Here is a 20,666-nt window from a genome sequence, read left to right on the forward strand (position 1 = left end):
CCCACTGATTCACCCACTCACACAATCACCAACTCACCCACTGATTCACCCAGGGATTTACCCACTCACTCACCCATTCACCACTCACTCATCCACCCACTCACTTATCTATTCACCCACTCACTTACTCACTCACCCACGGATTCACCCACTCACCCACTGAATCAGCCACTCACCCGCGCTACCATCACGTATCACTTTTACCGCTTGTACTGAAATGTACTGTGTCTGACTCGGGCTATCGCTACAACTGATACCTATTTAAAATATTGATAATATGCCTACAAATCTGACATGACTTGCTAACGCTGAAGATAATTTCGCAAAGAAATGATATGAGCTTTAAATGTTAAAATCTCAATGCTTACAAAAACATATTTTCACCTTCTCTACAGCAACACTGCTTGAATTTGAATACACACCTCCATCCAAACCCTACCGCAGCCCTACCCCTCACACCAAACTTCTAGACCCCTCTCTTGAACTGCCCGAGTAATATTCTCTCTATCAAACACTTACTGTTGTACCAGCCACGTCTCTCTCCCCTCTCACGTACACACATACACATTATTTAAGAAATACAGTTCGCTCTACCACCATGTATAGTGTAATAAAACACACTTTCGCCCTGAACTATTATAGTTAAAGGTCACATGCAACCAAAAAATCAAACATAATTAAAACACAATTATCACTTATTCCGGGATACCGAACCCAGTCAGAGCGGGTGGGTGTGCACTCAAGTGTAACGGCTGGTTCATTTGCAGATACCTTCACGGCTAATTGTGTGTATATATATAGAGAGAGAGATGTTGGGTTTTTGTAAATACATGCTCATTTTTTGTGTATAACAGTTTGCAATCAACAGACATCATAACATGTCATGTGTTCAAGTATCACACCTGCCTGTGTGTGTAATTACATAATGTGACAGAAACCGAACTCGGGCCATAAAACAAGACAGACAGACAGACAGACAGACAGATAGTTTATTTGAGTCTCACCTCATATATACAGTAAAAGTACACGTAGAATTGGGAAAATATAGCAGTATAAGGAATATATGAGCCACTCTATAAGAGTAACGAGAGACTTGTATATATGCTAAAGGTTTACACACACACATACATAAGTATATACCTTAAAAAAAAGAAGAAAAAAAAAGATAAAAATTAAATATAAAAAAAAAAACATTAAAAAAAATGCGTAAACATATCATATGAAAATATATACATACAGAATACTTAAAAGGTGAAACAGGCATACACAATTAAAACATAATTAATTTATACGATAAAAAGTATACACTCTGAAAGGAGTTTTAAGAATATAGAAGATTACGACGACGCTTAAGTATATTAAAACAGGCTTTGGCACATTTAACCATTAAATGGTTATGACTTAAAATCGCTGTGAACTTCACACTCTCTGGCCATAGATGGAAGTCGGTAAAGAAGGAGCTGGCTTCTTGTATCAGATCATATCGTAGATCGTCGTATACAGGGCACTGTAGTAGGACGTGTCGCTCGTCTTCGATACAGGGGTTACTGCATAGGGATCATAGGCGTTTGTCTGGGCGGAGGTTTTCGTATCGGCCTGTTTCTATTCTAATTGGAGCAACTCCACACCGGAACTTGGCGATAGCCGCGCGAAAATAACCGGGTAGTCGTGTTAATACATAGGATTCCGTTCCATGGGCAGTTTTAAAAGTGCGGTATGTGCGTAGTTTTCCCGTATTTGATTCAATTCGCCGGCACCAGTGTTTAGTGTACTTATGTTGGAGGTTTTCAGTTAAAGTTCTTATTGATGATAGCTGCACCTGGCCAAGTGATATCAGGGATTCACAGTTGTTCTCACTCAGGAGTCTGTGGACTCTAAAATTAATGCATTTTGTTTATGGTGTATAGCCTGATTGGTGTTAAGTTCAAATTGCATGTGGTCAGTGATAGCAGCTGTGTATTGAATATTGTCATTAGCAGACAGGCAGGCAGACACACAGGTGTCAATAAAACAAGACATTGAGTTTTGTCTGTGACAACGACATATCTATATCACAGTTAGAAATTCTGTCAACGCTAAATAATGACATTGCTTTTAAGTATCAAACTGAGAAAGTGACTCGGTAAGAAGAACGTGTGGTGAAATAGACAAATGAAATTATATAAACAGTCAATTTACTGTCATAACATATAAAAAGCTCGCGCCTGTGAGATATCAACAAAACATTAGAAAAAAAGCTCACACCAAAGCCTTCACCGAGTATTCACCGGACAACCAGCTTCCAAGCTGCGCGAACCTATTTCACTGTGCACGTGCTATGAGCGCAGCCCAGCTGTTGAAACCAGTTTTCCCCCGAAAAGTCGGGGGAAAATTAGTGAAACTTTTGAACTCCGATTTCGTGTGGGTTTTTTCATCGCGTTATTTTTCAACTTTATAAGTTGAATTTGCATTTTTGACGATTTGATTCGGTAAGTCCATACCGAAAGGTATCAGAATCTGCAAAGTTGTGTTTTATGTGCATGTGACCTTTAATAATGGTTAAGTCTTTATTATTGAGTTTAGTTGTGATTGCCAGGACTTCTAGATCTTGTACTGAAATTTGCAATATGTTATAATTTAATTTCTCTGCAATGAAGATGCCCAGACCCCCTCCAGGGGGGGCTGGGTAGTTAGTTGGCTGTGGTCTGTCCTTCCGAATGAAAGTATAGCCTGGTATTTTGAAGGCATTTTGGGGGGATAATCGTGTTTCTTGCAGAGCTATAATATCGGGTGAGATTTTGTTATGGGCAATGAGGGCCTTAAGCTCATGACCATGAGCTCGGACACAGTTGCAATTCCACTGTATGAGTGCCATGGTTACTGTAATTAGGAATAGAAGTTTAATAAATATCATGGTGTGGGGCATGAATTTGGAACAATAAGGATTTAGTGCTAGGGTAGCTTAGAGGTTGGTGAATTTAAAAGGGGGTTTTGAGAGCAATGAGGAGACTGGCAAGGCTTTTGTGAGTTTGGATTTATGTGAGAGTGTGTGTCGTTTTTTGGCTGTTGGTTTTTCCATAAGTATGGCTGCAATTATAAATTCGACGAGTTTGTTTAGGTTTTGGTTTAGTTTTTGTGGAGTGAGAGTTAGTGTGGGTTTGTGTGTGGGTGCTGGCTGCTTTTGGAGGGTGGGGGGTTGGGTTTTGTTTGTGGGTTGGAGTGTGGGTGGTTTGTGCTGGAAAGTGTTGGGGGGTGTGTGGTTTTGTGTCTTTCTAGACAACGAGAAGGCCTTTGATAGAATATGGCTTAATGGATTATTTTATAAACTCCATCACTTTGGTATAAATGGTAAACTGTGGCGTATCTTACGTACTAAATATACTTCAATGCAGTCTTGTGTTAAAATAGGGGGAGTTGCATCTGCTCCATTTCCTGTAAAACAAGGTGTTGGTCAAGGCTGTGTTTTGTCAGCTTGGTTATTTTCATTGTATATTAATGACCTATTATACGCACTAGAATCATTACAACACGGTTTAAGTCTTCCATGGGGTAATGTGCCAGGTATCTTATTAGCAGATGACACAGCTATTGTAAGTGGAGCCATAGATGGCCTACAGTGTGCACTAAATGTGTGTTTTGAGTACTCTTGTAAATGGCATCTTAAATATAATGCCGACAAAAGTGTATTCTTATTGTTTGGTAATACCCAAAAACATACATGTCCATCATTTTACATTGGGGAGAAGATTGTAACTCAAAAAGATCTTGTTTTGTATGCTGGCTTGTACATAACCACTGCATCTTCAACTTTAGTGCGTACTCAAAAATCATGTGATAAACTTAGAATGTTAGTCAACACAAATCGCTGCAATGGTTTGTTCTTTGGTGGTCTAAACCCCATGTCTGCTTGTGGAGTCTGGAACAGAGTTATGTTACCATGTGCCCTGTTTGCTTGTGAATTATGGTGTAAACTAACATCTAAAGAGTATGAAATACTTGAAAGAGCTCAATCTTTCTTCTGTAAACACATCCAGGGGCTCTCTAAATGTTCTTCGACAGTTGTCGCACGAGACTGTTTAAATTTACTATCAGTCCAAGCATACATAGAAAAACGTTGTCTTATGTTCCTTGGCAAATTATGTAGAGGTAATTTAAACTTTGTATTCAAGAATGTCTTAAACTTTAAACTTAGTCAATTCTTACTTGACTCATGTTATGAAAGAGAAGCTAAAAGTACAAAATCCCCTATCTACCATATGCTACTATTAACATATAAATACGACCTGACAGATTATGTAAATACATACATTGTGTCTGCCAGCTTTCCTAATAAAGCACAATGGAATGTCCATGTTACGAAAACAATTCATGATGCTGAAAATATCCATATATGTAAAGAGTTAACGTCAAGGGAAAATCAACATAGATACTATTCAGTGCGAGACCAGAATATACATAGATTATGGCAAATGTCGATCCTACGACCTGATCTATTTCACTGTATTGCAAACTTGGTGCATATTAGTACTCTGCGTATCCAATCAAAAGAGTGTATATGTGGCACATTTGCCTACGATATTGTCAAACATGTTTTTATGTACTGCGAGCTGACAAGCCGTCAGAGAGATCTTCTTATCGAATCAGTTATTGACATAGTAGATGTAAATACGTGTTCTAGCCTTTGGAACAATGATGAAGAATTGATTCTACGTTTCTTACTCGGAGGACTTCCAACGGAATATTGTCTATCCCTTGATGATAATGTATGGCTTGAATGTATGACCAATGTATGTACAACTGTTAACAACTGGAAACATTTCTTTGTAAACTGTTTGTAACTATCTGTATTCCCCTGTTTCTGATCTGCATGTAAATATATCATATCACATTGTATCTTCATTCACTGGAGGAAATAAAGAATATCTATCTATCTTGCGCAAAGTCTGGGGAAAATTAGTGAAACGTTTGAACTCAGATTTCGCGCGTTTTTTTTCATCGCGTTATTTTTCAACTTTATAAGTTGAATTTGCATTTTTGACGATTTGTTTCGGTATGTCCATACCGAAAGATATCAGAATCTGCAAAGTTGTGTTTTACGTTGCATGTGACCTTTAAAGTATAACTTGCGTCCGAGTGCTTTAACGTTATATTAGTTCAGGGCGAAAGTGTGTTTTATTACACTGTACATGGTGGTAGAGCGAACTGTATTTCTTTTCTAAGATGCCAAATGTAATACTTTATAAGGATAATTACGATTAATTTAACCCCCTGGATGCCTCAGGGACAGATATGTCCTTCCCCTTCAACCCTCAATTTCAAGTCCAATAAAAATCAAAATATCCCACGCACACAAATACACTTCACAGTTTCGAATTTTGCGGGAAATTTCCTGTTTCTTGATACCATCCACTATTATTTTAGACAAAGTTCAAGTGCTGAAAATGACCTTTCAAAATAGGTTTCATCGAAAATGTCGCCATTTTTCCCACAGTACGAAATCGCGATTCACAGCGTTATTTGCTTGTTTTGAAATGTGAAAATCGGATAATTACGAGGAGTATTGAATTTAAAAAATAAGATATTAATGATCACTGATATCAGTTTTACATGAAATCGCTAATTAAAATTCTGAAACGTTGACGGTGAATCTAGAATCGGTTGGGATGTTTTCGAAAATGCACTTACACGAACGCCGTAGAGAGCTTTCCGCCATATTGGATAGTGTTTACAAAATCACGTTTCGCGAAGGCCGGTATTGAGACGCCGATTACATCACGTATATTTCATATTCAGCTTCGAAAAATGCATCAATGAATTCTCCATACATTTTAGAATCAAACTGCAACTGGTCTTTGTCACCAATGCCAACTGTCCAGATAAAATGAGACGAAACATATTGGGTGTCAAAACGAACGCAATATTGCTCTTTTGATTTGCGATTGTACCCTTATAATTTTGTTTATATGTTTTTTCATAACCAGCAATGTATATTATATGTCATGAATAAGTGATAATTGTGTTTAAATTATGTTTGATTTTTTGGTTGCAAGAAAAAAAAAGGTTTTCAGCACAGTGAACTTGAATGGCCAAGATTACATTGTTATATAAATATTTTCATAACTACACTTTATTTCACAATGGTAAATTACATGTAATTCAAATGTTATGAACAACTACTTCAAATAAATCCACATATATTACTAAAGAACTTCAACTGAAATTCAAACATGACCTCAGTGATTGACAGATCAATATTTTTTTATTAACCAATTTAATTACTTGCATTCTTACCTCTGGCACATTTCATCTAAACACTTGTCGGGTAAATCTCCATCTAACAAGTCCATCTCTGGTCGGTTTGTTCTGAGCACTGATGGGTTCTTTGTTGAAGTTAAGTGTTTGCAGGAATTATCAACCATTTCCAAAATCTTCCTTTTCATGCAAAGTTCAATTTGGGGAATGCTGCACAATGTTATCACAATCTTTTCAACGTTACAACTGTCTGCAGCATCTTAATATTGCAAACTTGACCTTCACTGATTTCCTTGATATCATGGTATAGTGAATTCCAGATAACTCCCTTGTCTCGGAGAAGACTAGAATTATCAGATTCAGAATATAGAGTACTTTTTCCAGGTATTGTTATAAGGTAAAAAATGCATCCCTAAATCAGTAAGAGAATTACATCAGACTCCGTATATAGAGTTACAGTTTGGCTCATGGTGGATAACGCCCAGACATTGTTGGGAGACAGAAAGTCTAAAGAGAATGGCGTTTAGTCGTAAGTTAGAAATATATACGTCGCTTGAGACAGAACCCAATAAGAGATCAATAAATATTGGGGGAGTCACCGAACTGTATTTACCGATAATTTTCCAATCATAATATTCATGAGTGCTGGGATGGATATGGGATTAACGAATCAAAACGATGGGTTGAAACAGGTGATCAGGATCAGGCCAGGCTCGAACCATATAAAAAGATAGGTTTGGCACTGAGCGAGTGGTGCGCGCTTTTAAGTGACCGAAGCCAGTCCACGTCACTCAGTTGCCTGTGTGGTGCGAGCCTATCCTGTGTGTTGATGAAGTTGTAGTTAGAGATGGACTGAGACAGAGTAAAACTATGTGAGTATAAACTTGGTGTTGCGTTTATCTATGAATGTATGTGTGCCAGTACATGAATGTTATGTGGCTTGTTGGGAGTCACGGTCGTCCGACCCCTCACTCCCCGACTTAGCATCCGGCAACGGACCAAGCGAGTGGAGCGCCATAGCAACCATCTCCCCGAACAATGTGGAACGACCATAATTAACAGGTAACTGGGGTAGGGTTTACTAACACCCAAACGCCAGTTACGACATGGTGGAGATTGCGGATTTTCTTGAACAAAATGTTTAAGACGATTCCCATTGCTATTTTTCTTGTGGTCGTTCCTACCCTTTCATTCGCTTGCGTGGACGTTTGACGAAGGTAGGTTCCCTTTTCGCGGATCGGATATGTTATCTGCAGTTTTTTCTTAGGGTATTTGGAATTGTAATGTCTCGTGAGAATGATTAAGATGCATCTACGTCATATTACAGTCCAATCTTTCGTCTCATCACTTCCAACATTTTTACTAATCCGGCCCGCCTTGGTATAACGCTACCGCTGTTTCAGTCTGCTAACCCCCTTAACGATCACCCTCAAACTGCTCCTCCGGACCTCTCCGTATCTCTTTCTCAGGAAGATTTAGAATTTTCATTTTCTTCTTTAGATTTGTCATCATCTGTCAGTAGTTTTATTTCTGCCCCTGAATTCAATATGAGCGATTCCACTTTAATGCCAGAACATTTCACAGGTAGAGACACGTCTCATGCTGCCGAGTGGCTTAACCGTTTTATTCATTTTGGCAGTTTTAAAAAGTGGACTCATGCGCAGAAAATTGAAGTTTTCCCGCTTTTCTTGAAGGACGCGGCATATCTATGGTTCCGAGATCTAATAGAATCGGCAAAGGAAGAAATTATCCGTTTTGATGAGATTGAGAAATTGTTTAAGGAAAAGTATGTTCATCCGACAGACCGTTGGGCCCTTTTGGAAACATTTGTGAGTAGAAAGCTATCCCCTACGGAAACTACAGATACGTATTTGGCGGACTTGACCGAGACGGCTAGTCTGTTAGGAAAGTCAGACACGGACTTAATGGATGCTTTTGTCCGGGGATTGGATGACAATACTAGGAGACATGTTTTAATGAAACAGCCAACTGCGCTTAAAGAGGCAGTCTCATTTGCGGGATTAGCCAGGTCAGTCATTCCACAGTCTGTAGAAAGTTCGAATATGAAGCTGGCAATAGATACTTTGAGGGAGCAAATTGCTTCGCTCGCGGGGAAACTCGCTCAACCAACATTACCGGTCAGTGCTTTTCAGTATCGCCAGAATCAACCTTCCCAATTCCCCAGACGCCCTTATAGGCAAACAGCTCGTCCGTGGCAGCCACCACAACCTCAGCTTCAGCAACAGTCGCATCCGGACCAAAACAATCAGCACCGACGTCCATCCCAGTCTAACCGGCCGAATTCAACCCCAGGAAGGACCATGTCACCGGCACGCCAGTGTTATCGCTGTGGAGGTGAGTATGATTTATCTCATTCTGATAGGTGTCCAGCACGAAATTCAAAGTGTCACTATTGTCAGAAGGTAGGACATTTCCAACGTGTTTGTAATGCTCGAGGTCAGGCAGGGATATCACAGCGTGAATAGCAATTAAATTCACGACCGCACATGCAATGCTCTCACTGTATACAACAAACTTTTGGCCCCCCATACTTGCACTCGCAGGAGTCGCCAATTCCTATTTTATCAGGATATAGCCAGCCTCAAGCTCCTGTTTTACACGTCACTCCTAACAATGATAATAGGCATAGAATTCATGTCCTTTTGGGAGATCAGATAGTTTCTAGCATAGTGGATTCGGGTGCTGCTATTAGTGTTTTGACTCTTGGACTGTTCAATGACTCAGGTCTGTGGAAAGAATTCCCTATTCCGAAGTCCGATGTGTTATCTCTCCAGGGCATAGGCTCAACCATAGTGCCAGTGATAGGACAAGTTGAACTTCCTATTACTATTGGTGATTTTCGGATGACACAACGTTTTCAAGTAGTTGCGGATTTAGCATCACCTATGTTTTTAGGAATAGATTTTTTGATACAGAAAAGTGCTATCTTGAATTTTCAATCGTGCACTTTAACCCTTCAAAACGGGTTAATAATAGTTCCTGTATGGGCAAATAGCAGCGAGCCCCCTTATCAATTGTTGTCAGTACAACCAGAATACATTCCGGTTCGCTCGTTGACGGATGTTACAATTCCCCCTCAGTCTGAAATTATTTTCCCCGTTGACGTGAATTGTTCTCCATCTGACCAGATAGGTATATGTGAACCAAATCCCTTATTGACAGAAACACATCAAGTTTTGGGAGCTCGTTGCCTTGTCACGGCTACTCCAGGCAAAAGTGTGTACCAAATCATTAACACTAATGATCATGCTGTAGACATTCCAAAGGGCCACGAAGTTGCTCAGTTCACTTTTGTACCATCAGATGAAATTATGCCTGTGCAGTCACAGCATTCGTCTGATTGAGAACCACCCCTCTCTCAGTCCAAAGTAGACTCGAGATTACGTGACTTGAATATTGATTTGTCTGCAACCACTCTGTCACAGGAACAACAAGTTAGGCTAGGCCAATTGTTAGCCAAGTATCGTGATTGTTTTGCTGTTGATCTGTCAGAATTTGGACTAAATGATACTATACAGCATGATATAGACACAGGAGATGCTCACCCGGTTAGGCAACGTTTTTATCGTACGAATCCTGCCATGCGCGCAGAGATAGATCGTCAAGTTCAAGAGTTAGTTGATTTGGGTATATGTGAACCTGATCATGATAGCCCGTGGGCCTCTCCAGTTGTAATGGTGCCCAAGAAAACTGCTAAGGGTTCGCCTCCATCATGGAGAATGGCCATTGACTTTAGAGTTGTGAATTCATGCTCCCGTCCAGTAGTTTTCCCAATGCCAAGATTAGAAGATGTACTTGATGTTTTGGGCACGGCACACGCAAAATATTACACAACGATTGATTTGGCTGCAGGATATTGGCAAATAGGTTTAAATGAAGAAAGTAAGCCCAAAAGTGCATTTGTGACCGCAAGTGGTACTTATCACTTTAATCGTATGGCCTTTGGTTTAGCCTCTGCTCCAGCGACTTTTCAAAGATTGATCAATGATGTTTTCCGTACCCTGAATTGGCATAAAACAATGTGCTATTTGGATGACGTCTTGTGTTTTTCGCCAGATTTTCAGACTCATTTAGCTGATTTAGAAGAAGTATTTTTGTGTTTACGCAAGGCAAACTTGAAAGCAAAACCATCTAAATGCCAGTTTGCTAAACACTCAGTTTCTTATTTGGGACACATATTCTCAAATAAGGGTGTCCAAGTCGACCCAGAGAAAACTAGCGTGATAGCGTCTTTTCCGACACCCACAAAGTCCAAAGAAGTTAAAAGCTTCTTGGGAATGGCAGGGTTTTACCGCCGTTTCATTCAGGATTTTTCAAAGATAGCAGCTACCTTACATTCGCTGTTGCAAAAGGATACAAAATTTGTTTGGGCAGATGCACACAAACGGGCATTTCAAACTCTCAAATCGGCCCTACTCAAACCACCAATTCTTACATTTCCAGATTTTGACAAACCATTTTTCCTATATACAGATGCTAGTGATGAGGCTATAGGATATTTGCTTGGTCAAAAAGATGACAGTAACAGAGATGTAGTAATTGCTTACAGTGGTCGTGCTCAGTCTAAAGCAGAGAAAAATTATGGTATCACTGAAAAAGAATGTTTAGCAGTTGTGTCAGGTATCAAACATTTCAAAGTGTATTTGACGCACGCTCCGTTTACAGTAATAACGGATCACAGAGCTCTACAGTATTTGAAGGACAATAAGGACCGCTCTGCTCGATTGAGCCGCTGGTCACTTTTGTTGAGTGATTTCACTTTCACAGTTCAGTACCGACCAGATAAAAACTTGGGTAATGCGGATTTTTTGTCACGCTTACCGTGCCCAGAATGCCCTGATGATCCACTCTCTGATGTACCCTATTTGTTTGCTACTGATGTGAATTGTATAGACAATGATAATACTGAATCGGACGACGACAGCCACATGTCGTTCGAGAATGACTCACTTTCTGACCCTTTTTGTGTCCATTCCGACTCTGTCGCAGACTGCTCGATAGCAGAGAAACAATATGCCGACCCTGAACTACAGCCCTTAATTGACTGTTTAAACGTACCAACATTTGCAACTGACGACAAAACCACACGACGGCTCTTGTTACAAAGCCAAGATTTCGTTCTTGACAAAGACATACTGTATCATCTGTATGCACCGCCAGGACCGGGGCACAGAAAAGACAGGCTTATTCGTCAATTAGTGATCCCCAAGTCGTTAGTAAAAGAGGTGTTACAATCATACCATGACAGTTTATTAGCAGGGCATGTCGGTATTGACAGAACATTCAATGCTATCCGACAGAAATATTATTGGCATCATATGTTGGCTGACATAAAGCAGTATATTTTGTCATGTACTGCTTGTCAAATCAATAAACGTGATTTTCACAAGCGACCAGCCCCTTTGCAACCGTTACCAGTTCCAGGTAAATTGTTTGATGGCGTTCAAGCTGATTTCCTAGGACCATTGACAATCACCAAAGCAGGACATCGGTATGTGTTTTTGTTAACTTGTGCATTTTCACGATGGAGTGTGGCTATTCCTATTTCTTCGTTGGACGCTGCAGAGGTAGCCAAGACATTTTACTCCAAGTATATATGTGTTTATGGAATCCCCAGAGTGTTATTGACTGATAACGGTAGTTCATTTACAAGAAAACTTTTTAATGCGGTATGTTCTATATTTGGGATCAAGGCACTGAAAACGAGCAGTTATCACCAACAAACCAATGGAGCTTGTGAAAGACTCAATTCATTTATGTGGCAGACACTGCGCATGTTTATCAATGAGAACCAAGACAATTGGGATGATCTTCTCCCTAGTGTTATGTTCGCATATAATACTAGCCCGGCAACACAAAGTACTGGATTTTCTCCCTATTTTCTCCTGTTTGAACAAGAATGTTCAGTACCCATTGATGTTGAGCTACAATCGTTTCCACCTCTTCCCCACACAATAAAGCAACGTCTTGATGTTATCATTCATCATATCGAGGTTACAAGACAGGTGGCACGAGCCAACTTACAACAAGCGCATGAGAAAGCGAAATGTTATTATGACAAAGACACTTCAAACCCCATCTTTCAACTTGGAAATAAAGTTTGGCTCCATTCAACGGCACGTACTGTGGGTAAATGTAAAAAGTTAGGCCAAGTTTTTCAAGGACCTTTCTACATTACTGATGAATTGCCCCATTTCACCTACAAGTTACGTCGTTGTGATAACCACAAAGTTCTTAAAGTGCCGGTCCACGCAAACCGGCTCAAGAGATTTGTCGACCCCAAGGATAGAATAACTCATCCCATTCCAGCTGGCGGAGACGACACACCAATTGTTATGTCTCAGAATGATGTATCTGATTCGGACGCACACGGGCCAACCCAGGCGTCCCAGCAGTTAAGCCCCTCCCAGGCACAACTGCCTACTTTTGACATGGAAGATGATGACGTTTTTATAGTGAAACGAATACTGGCGCATAAAATCGTAAATGGAGAGAAATACTACAAGATCCACTGGGAAAATTTCACTGTACAAGAAGCTACATGGGAACCCGAATCGAATATCCCTCAAGAGTTGATTCGAAATTACATGATTCAGAAGTCATTAAAGAAAAAGAAAAAGCGCAAACGTTAATGATGTCAGTCTATTTTTACACAGGTTTTACAGTTGGTTATCTTAATTGTTATATTTCGTTTCCTTTTCAGTTCAGGCACTGCAGATTTCATGTTGGAGACGTCTAATATAGATTTTTGCATGTGTTTTTTCAGCATTACCACTATATGATGCTATACGGATGGTGCTAGCCCATGCTATAGATCATTTTTTATGATGTTACATGATTCAATTGTCACAAGGTTACAAGAAAAATAGAAGTGTGCATGTATGTTGAACTGTATTTTTCTTGTCAAATGTCTAGTTGTGCATATTCAGAATACTTCGACTGCATACAGTCACGTGTTGGTTGATATTGAAGAATACGTTCATATACACGGGTTAGTGACCAAACGCTGCGAAGGTTTGGGTCATGTTTCGTACTACTACTACTTCAAGAATACATTCCCGGGTTACTGACCAAAATGTTTGGATCAGGTTGTATACATTCCTACTACTTCTACGGGAAAGTTACAGGTCGTGCCGTCCATTAGGGACGTTGTACACATTTCGCGGGCCGTTCCCGAAGCGTTTCGCTATGCGTGTATATCCGAGACAAAGGAATGAATTACAATCTAAGGTATGTGACAGTCGTGCATCACATGGTGATACGACGTACTTACAAATACAGTGATGTTCACTGAAATACAGTGAAAGCCGATGATGTTCAATTAAATACGATGATGTTCAATCCACTACAAGTACATGACTCGAAAGGCAGTCAAGAGAATTCAGTGTTCAATGGTTATACAGTACCGATACAAATATGTTCCGTGATGAGAAATCTTCTGATGAAACAGGTTGATCAGAAGTTACTACTGTGATTGAATGTTGTTTATTCGCACGATTTCTCGTGTGAACCTACCATTACCTGCATGTGACAATTGTTATCATATTTTTAATACAGTCAGTTTCAACTTACAGGAGAAGACTCACGAATGCAGTTTTACAGTGATTATGTTTCCTAATGCGGGGAAACGTTTATTACAAATATTGATGAAGTATATGATTTAATTTAAAGTTTCTATTTATGTTCATAATCGCGTTCTTTGAATTTTAGAATCCAGGAGTCTACTTCGACCAGTTTGGGTCTTGTTCACGCTGATGGTGCTTGTCAGCATCCGGAATCACGTCAATTCTGTCCATACAGAATTACGACTTCCATGGGGAGTTGTATTTATCCATACGTCACGTATTTATTCACAGAATAAATGGATCCATGTATTTAAGTATAAATTGCCAGATTTGTCTGAAATGGGTAATAGACCAGATTACAAACAGTTTTGTAAATCGTATGCATTACATTGTTATTCTGTGAGTGCTATTGATGGATACATAAAGAAAGCGGAACAAGAATTGCTCGAGTATTGGACTAATGTCAGCAAAGACATTTAAATACTTATTCCGCATATTAAAACTTTTCAACAGGATTCACGCACGAAAAGAGCAGTTCTTCCATTTATTGGATCTATTAGTCGTTCTGCTACAGTCGAAGATGTAGAACGACTGGCGCAGTATGTCAAACAATTATCAATGCATGTAACCAATACGTCTCGTAGTGTTCAAGTGCAAGTTCGTCAGATGTCGTCATTTATAGCTAAAACCAATGACCGTATTTCTTCCGTTCTTACAGGTATTGAAACGAATCATAGGGACATTTCTCAGGTCGCCGAACAGGTACAAGATGTAGAAAAAAGTATATTTATTTCTATGAAAATTTTGCTAGATCGTCTGACATTTTTAACGACTATTCGACAGGAAATTGATGAAATGTATCTGGGAATACAGCAATTAGTTAACCAACGTTTGAGTCCATCTTTGCTCCCAGTCACGGAAGTAAAGAAGGCCATAAATATGATTCAAAAACGTCTCAATGCAGAATATCCGTTGTTTCACGTTGCTCACAAGGATCCAGGCTATTATTATCGGGAACGCACTGTTCATTGTTCTAGAACTGGAGATTCAATTTTAATTTCGCTCATTGTTCCTATCCAGACACATTCAACTCTCCTCGATGTATATCGAATTAATTCATTTGGCTTACCAATTAATCAGTCAAGTTCACATGTCACTCAGGTTATGAATTTACCTGATTATTTGGCAGTTTCGGAAGCGAAAGATCAGTATATTGAATTTTCTACCAGGGATTTTCAAACATGTTTTGGTGAACACGAGAAACATTGTCCAATTTTTCTTAGTCCGAAACCAGACACTGCACTCACCTGCGCAATTGCTTTGTTCAATCAGGACGCAACAGGAATTAAATCCTTGTTTGATGTTAAATGTAGATTAAACGGGCTTCGTTCGATGGCTCTCGAAATCGAACCAGGCCTTGTTCTTCTCAGTGGCATAAAAACTATTATATTAACTTGTAATGGTCGCATTGAGAAGCGTCCAGCTTGTCAGATTTGTATATTCGAAATTCCTTGCCACTGTGCGTTGAAACTGGATGAATTCGATATAGACATGAGAATTCATAACTGCGAGAAACAGTCAACAACTTCAAAATTATATCCACCCAATCTTCTACTCTTATCGGAATTTTTCAATTCGTCCGTACTGAAACCTTTCCAAACTTTACAGCCTCTTTTAGAAGATTCTACTTTCAAAATTCCTCATTTATTAATCGAGGATAAAGTATTCGATAACATTCGGAAACAGGACAAAAAGTTTCAAGTTGATTTACGCCTTATTTCCAAACGTATGAAAAAGGCACAAGTGATTTCGGATAATTTAATTCGAAGATAAGTGGATGGATTCCCTTCCATCCTCTGCTTTGGATCAGTCGTTCAGCAACCCTTATCATTTAACGGCTAGTTTTGCCGCAGGTTTGTCCCTCTTTTTATTAATAATGGTTTTGTATTTATGGTTGAAAGTTCGACGCTTATTTTTGCTTTAACCTTACTTACAGCAGGTTCTCCAACTAATGGTTTGACAGATTGGAAAGCATACCAGACAACCACCCCTCAGAATTATCCCCAACCATCTTTTATGTCTTTGATTAAATCAACTATTTCATTGGATGTTTTCCTCATCATATCGACAGTATTTCTGGTGTTTGTTTTACTTCTTCGAAGAGTCAAGAAGTATAATCGACCGGTTACGTCCTTAGTTTTACATTTAACGAATTCTTATGCTTGCCATGAGATTATTCTCTCACAATTGTATCTCTGCCCCCGTGATCTTACGTTGTCTGCTGCAAATCCTTTAACCAACTTTCGTATTCAACGAGTTTTCTTTACTCATTACTTGTTATTCGATAGTCCCAAATGTGCTCATTCAGACCCCAACACAATCTATCTATGTCTCTGGGAAGATTGCTATCAGTTGTTTAAAGGCGTGGCAATTAAAGGGATTCCTCCCCACTACTACCAATGTTTTTTATGGTTTTACAGCATTGTGGGGTTGCTTTTCCATTACCGGTTAATTAAAACTCTTCACAAATGGGATATCCACTTACCCATTTTATGCATATTATTATCATATATTTGTCAGTTTTGGTACCACATTTTTTCAAAGTAGGCACAAGTCGATTGAGTGATGTGTTTATGATGTTAGACAGTCTCCTTTTTAGACATTGTGGAAGAATTTGATCGTCACAAAAGGAATATTTAATTATATCTTAATATTTATTCGTATGATAATATTGTATCACATTTTTTAGATAATGCCAGCAGTCGGAACGCATGTTTTCCACATGTTTTATGTGATGATGTTAGTGGTCACGGCATCGTACAATTTCTTGGGTCCAGCATAACTACCAGGATGTTCTGGATCATAATAGATTGTACGATTCTGTCGTGGGTATATAACACCATGGTCATTCTTTCTTCGACCCCGCTTTTCACTCTGCCGACGTTGTTCATATTGGTGAGTCTTTTGATCTCTGTTGTCTTTTCACTTCTCTCGTGATTCCCTTGTTGGACATTTTGTTCATTCTAAAAACTTCCCTTGGACAACTTTGTTTTGTCTACAAGGCCACTTCTTGTATTTCCTTGCTACTATACTTCTATCATTCTATCTATCATCATGCAGGCATTCAACGATGTCAACTTATTTAGATGGCTGTCGTGTGACGAAGTCTTGGTGACGTTATTCGTCATTCACTACGGGTGACTTCAACCCTAGTAGCTGAAACCCCCGTCACGCGGACCACAATTCGTTGTCCGCGATATTTTCAGTTTCTCCCTCTTTGGAGAGTTGTATTGTATCTGGCGGGATTATTATCCTATACTGTTGAGCTACCTTTGATGGATGATGTCGCTCTAGAGCAGGTGACGATTCTGTCAGAACACTTCGGGTCGCCCGATCTTTTTCTGGCCTCGCCGCATGCGGTGTTATCCCGCGGTAATCCATTTCCTAAAATGATCACATGGATTTATGCGAGCACATGAGGCTTTGCCCGTATATCAAACATCCTTTGCAAATTTTATTGATTTTCTGGAAATAAAGTATGGTCTTCCAGGATGTCATATCCTACAACAGGTAGCGGGTGCGTGGGCATTTCATGGCCATCAGGTGGCAAGTGTGGTCGGGAAAACGAAGGACCGATATGAGAGGTGGCCTCGACAGTCTCATTGTGTTCTTTGTCAAAAGCAAATTCCTGACGAAGCGATGACGAGTGTACGGCCTCTACCATGTTGCTTTGCAACTGTGCATGCGGAATGCTCGCTCCGGTTTAGGGCAATGTCGTTGTGGTCCTTGCCTGCGCCTGCCATGTATTGTGTGGCTTGTAACACACCTTATGTGGGAGGCCGAGTCTCCTTACCGAACCATCCCATGGCTGATTTACCACAGGTAACCGCATGCCTTCAGAGACATTTAATGCTACGCCGTCCAGTGACTGTTCCTCATTGTTTGGGGACCAATCCGCAACCATCTATTACACAAAACGCACCAGCGCCATCCACTTCAAACACGCAGGCCTCACCAGCCCCAGCCCAGGGGAATACGTCGCACCCATTTGGCCCTGATGATTCCTCATGGTCATCAGTGTCGGATGTGTCACAATTAGATCTTTTCAATTTTATTCCATCTTGATTGTCTATTATCTGTCGTTTTCTCTTGCTTCCTTATTCTCACCAGTCGGAAGTATTGCCCGAATATTCTTCGCGGGTAGCGGACGTTCACGGTTTCCCATTGTTATTTTATAGTATAGTCTTTTGACTTTCGTGTGAGTTGAAATAAGATTTAGTAAGTATATTTCACTATACGTATGTTTATAGACATGTTCAAGGTTCAATGTATATACAAAGAAACCAAACAAAATTCGTGTTCTATAGTCGATTTTTATCCGTGTTTCAATGTAGATTCTCAGTCCATCACATATTTATAAATGTTGTTCGTTCTTGCCTTTTTTCTAATCGCAAAGCATTTACTGAATGTTGTGTAAGTTTGATATTTTTACCCTCTTACATATATTACGGGGATAAAATAACATTTTACTCCTATTTATTGATGCCAAGTATTGGAGAATAATCATGTTATATATTGAACTCCAGTTGTTATACGGCACGACATCAACAGTCTCGAATGTTGATATTGTCTACTGTGATCTGTACACAGGTTGACACTTATTTGAGCGTGTGTTGTACACAGGTTGGAATAGCCCTAAATCCGCCATTTTGTTTCTGACGTCATCATCGAACACCTGGCTGACCTCATTTCACAGGGGTGTCAATGACCGTGGGTTCTGGCCTAGATCGTTCATTTTCTTTTTATGACGCAACATAGGTATGACCTTTGTGTGACCCATCCTCCTTCGGGAGTCCCCTTTCCGGTGTGTGTGTGACCTTCAGGTTGACCTCATTTCACAATGAGCTGACCGTGGTACTTTCCCAGAGGTATTTTTAGACTCGTGTGTGGGTAATATAAGGCCTCTGAACAGTCCCCATGTCATTCAGTCGTCAGAGACAAGGCACGCATCCTCTTGACTCTACTGATTCTGGTAGCTGTTTACCTCGAAGATGGAAGCCGTTCACCGTGATATCCTGAGGAAGAATTACTCTGGTCTAGTGCAAGCTATACAGCGTGTACAAGAGGTGGTCGACAAACTGTTACAGTTTGAAGTCCTTACCATCTTCATGAAGGCAGAGATTATCGAAAAACCACAAACCTCCTTTGACCGGGTCAGAGCTTTATTAGATACCCTTCCCCGGCGGGGACCAGAAGCCTACACCCTCTTCTGTAAAGCTTTGGAGGAATGCGGAGAGATACAGGCCATGACATTGTTGGGATTAGAGGCAGACAAGCCAGAGCTACAGGATCCCCGTTGTCATATAGACTTAGGCAACGACGTATTTGTGACGGCCAAGATGTGGAATAATGTACTGAACATTCATGTAAGGAAGTACGATGTATATCCTAGTGGGAGAAGTTATCCTACCAAACGTGGTATTGTCCTGAGTTTGAAACATTGGCTGGAACTTAGTGGAGTCCATTTCAAGCTTCAGGAGGCCATCGATCAAGGAAGGGCCCATGATCATGCTCATATCGGAGCCAATATGTATGCTACTTTGGATCCAAATGGTGGTGTGGATCTACGACAGTGGGAGAAAAATGAACAACTGGGAAGAGTGGTACCTACGGCTAAGGGTATCTTGTTGTACCTGGACCAGTGGAAGAAACTGAGAGACTGTTGTGATGTGATGACAGATTTCGTGCCCGAACTCAAAGACATGGTTCCCTGTCTCCTTCAGGATGATCATCAAAACCAGACGGGAGCTTTAACGTGTTCCTTCTGTAACCCCAATGACTATGAATGTTGGAGTAACTGACTATTTTTCTATGGATGGAAGTCTCCCTTCAGTAATTTTCATTCATGCACATTACACATAGATAATCGTACCTTCAATTGTACTGAACAATATTACATGTATTCTAAGGCAATTTACTTTTGTGATCATACACTCGCAAGTCGTATTTTACAAGAGACTGTTCCGGCTAAGCAAAAACGTCTTGGGAGATGTGTGAAAGGCTTTACTCAGAAAGTGTGGGACACTGTCAGTCTTGATGTTATGACTAAGGCATTAATGGCTAAATTTTCCCAAAACAATCACTTGAAACAGATATTGATTCAATCCTACCCTAAGCCGTTAGCTGAAGCTAGCCCATTTGATAAAAGATGGGGAATAGGAATTGATGTATCCCATCCTGATATTGACAAACCCTGGAAATGGCCGGGGGAAAACCTGTTGGGAAAAACATTAATGTATGTCCGTGAAAGGTTGTTGTTGTTGTAAATATTGTCTTTTGTGAATAAAATATTGCATTGTATTTTCGTCTTGGGTTTTGTTTGAATAGCATGATGTATGTGAAACATGTTCAATCGTGTTTGAGATGGCATCTTGGAAAGACTACTTGGATGGGATCTATTATGATCCAGAACATCCTGGTAGTTATGCTGGACCCAAGAAATTGTACGATGCCGTGAAAGCAGAGGGTCAGTTTAAAATTGGTTTACATCGAATCAAGAAATGGCTCAAAGGTCAGGAGAACTATACTATGACTCATCAAGTCAGAAGAACGTTTCCAAGAGGGCACTATGTGGTGGAAGGGTTAGACAGTCATTGGCAGTCGGATCTCATGGACATGGTTTCACTGGCAAAGTACAATGATGGGGTCAAATACCTCTTAGTCATCATAGATCTATTTTCACGTTATTTGTGGGTACTTCCACTCATGTCTACAAAGGGTCAAGAAGTAGTGAAAGCATTGACCAACTTATGGAAAACCAACACCCGAAAACCTAAACTTTTTCAATCT

The 20,666-nt window shown here is 40.0% G+C and overlaps 2 protein-coding genes across 2 annotated transcripts in view; both read left to right on the top strand.

The window, feature by feature from the left end:
* LOC124254805 overlaps positions 1 to 20,666 on the top strand; it is a 210,956-nt gene that overhangs the window by 76,072 nt on the left and 114,218 nt on the right. The window lies entirely within an intron of this gene.
* On the top strand, positions 18,651 to 20,135 carry LOC124254802. Its single transcript, XM_046688655.1, has one exon. The coding sequence runs from the start codon at positions 18,869 to 18,871 to the stop codon at positions 19,676 to 19,678; it is 810 nt and encodes a 269-aa protein (XP_046544611.1). The 5' UTR covers positions 18,651 to 18,868; the 3' UTR covers positions 19,679 to 20,135.

The sequence above is a fragment of the Haliotis rubra genome, unplaced genomic scaffold (genome assembly GCF_003918875.1).
Source record: "Haliotis rubra isolate DU_JTF1 unplaced genomic scaffold, ASM391887v1 Scf583, whole genome shotgun sequence".
Taxonomy (NCBI): domain Eukaryota; kingdom Metazoa; phylum Mollusca; class Gastropoda; order Lepetellida; family Haliotidae; genus Haliotis; species Haliotis rubra.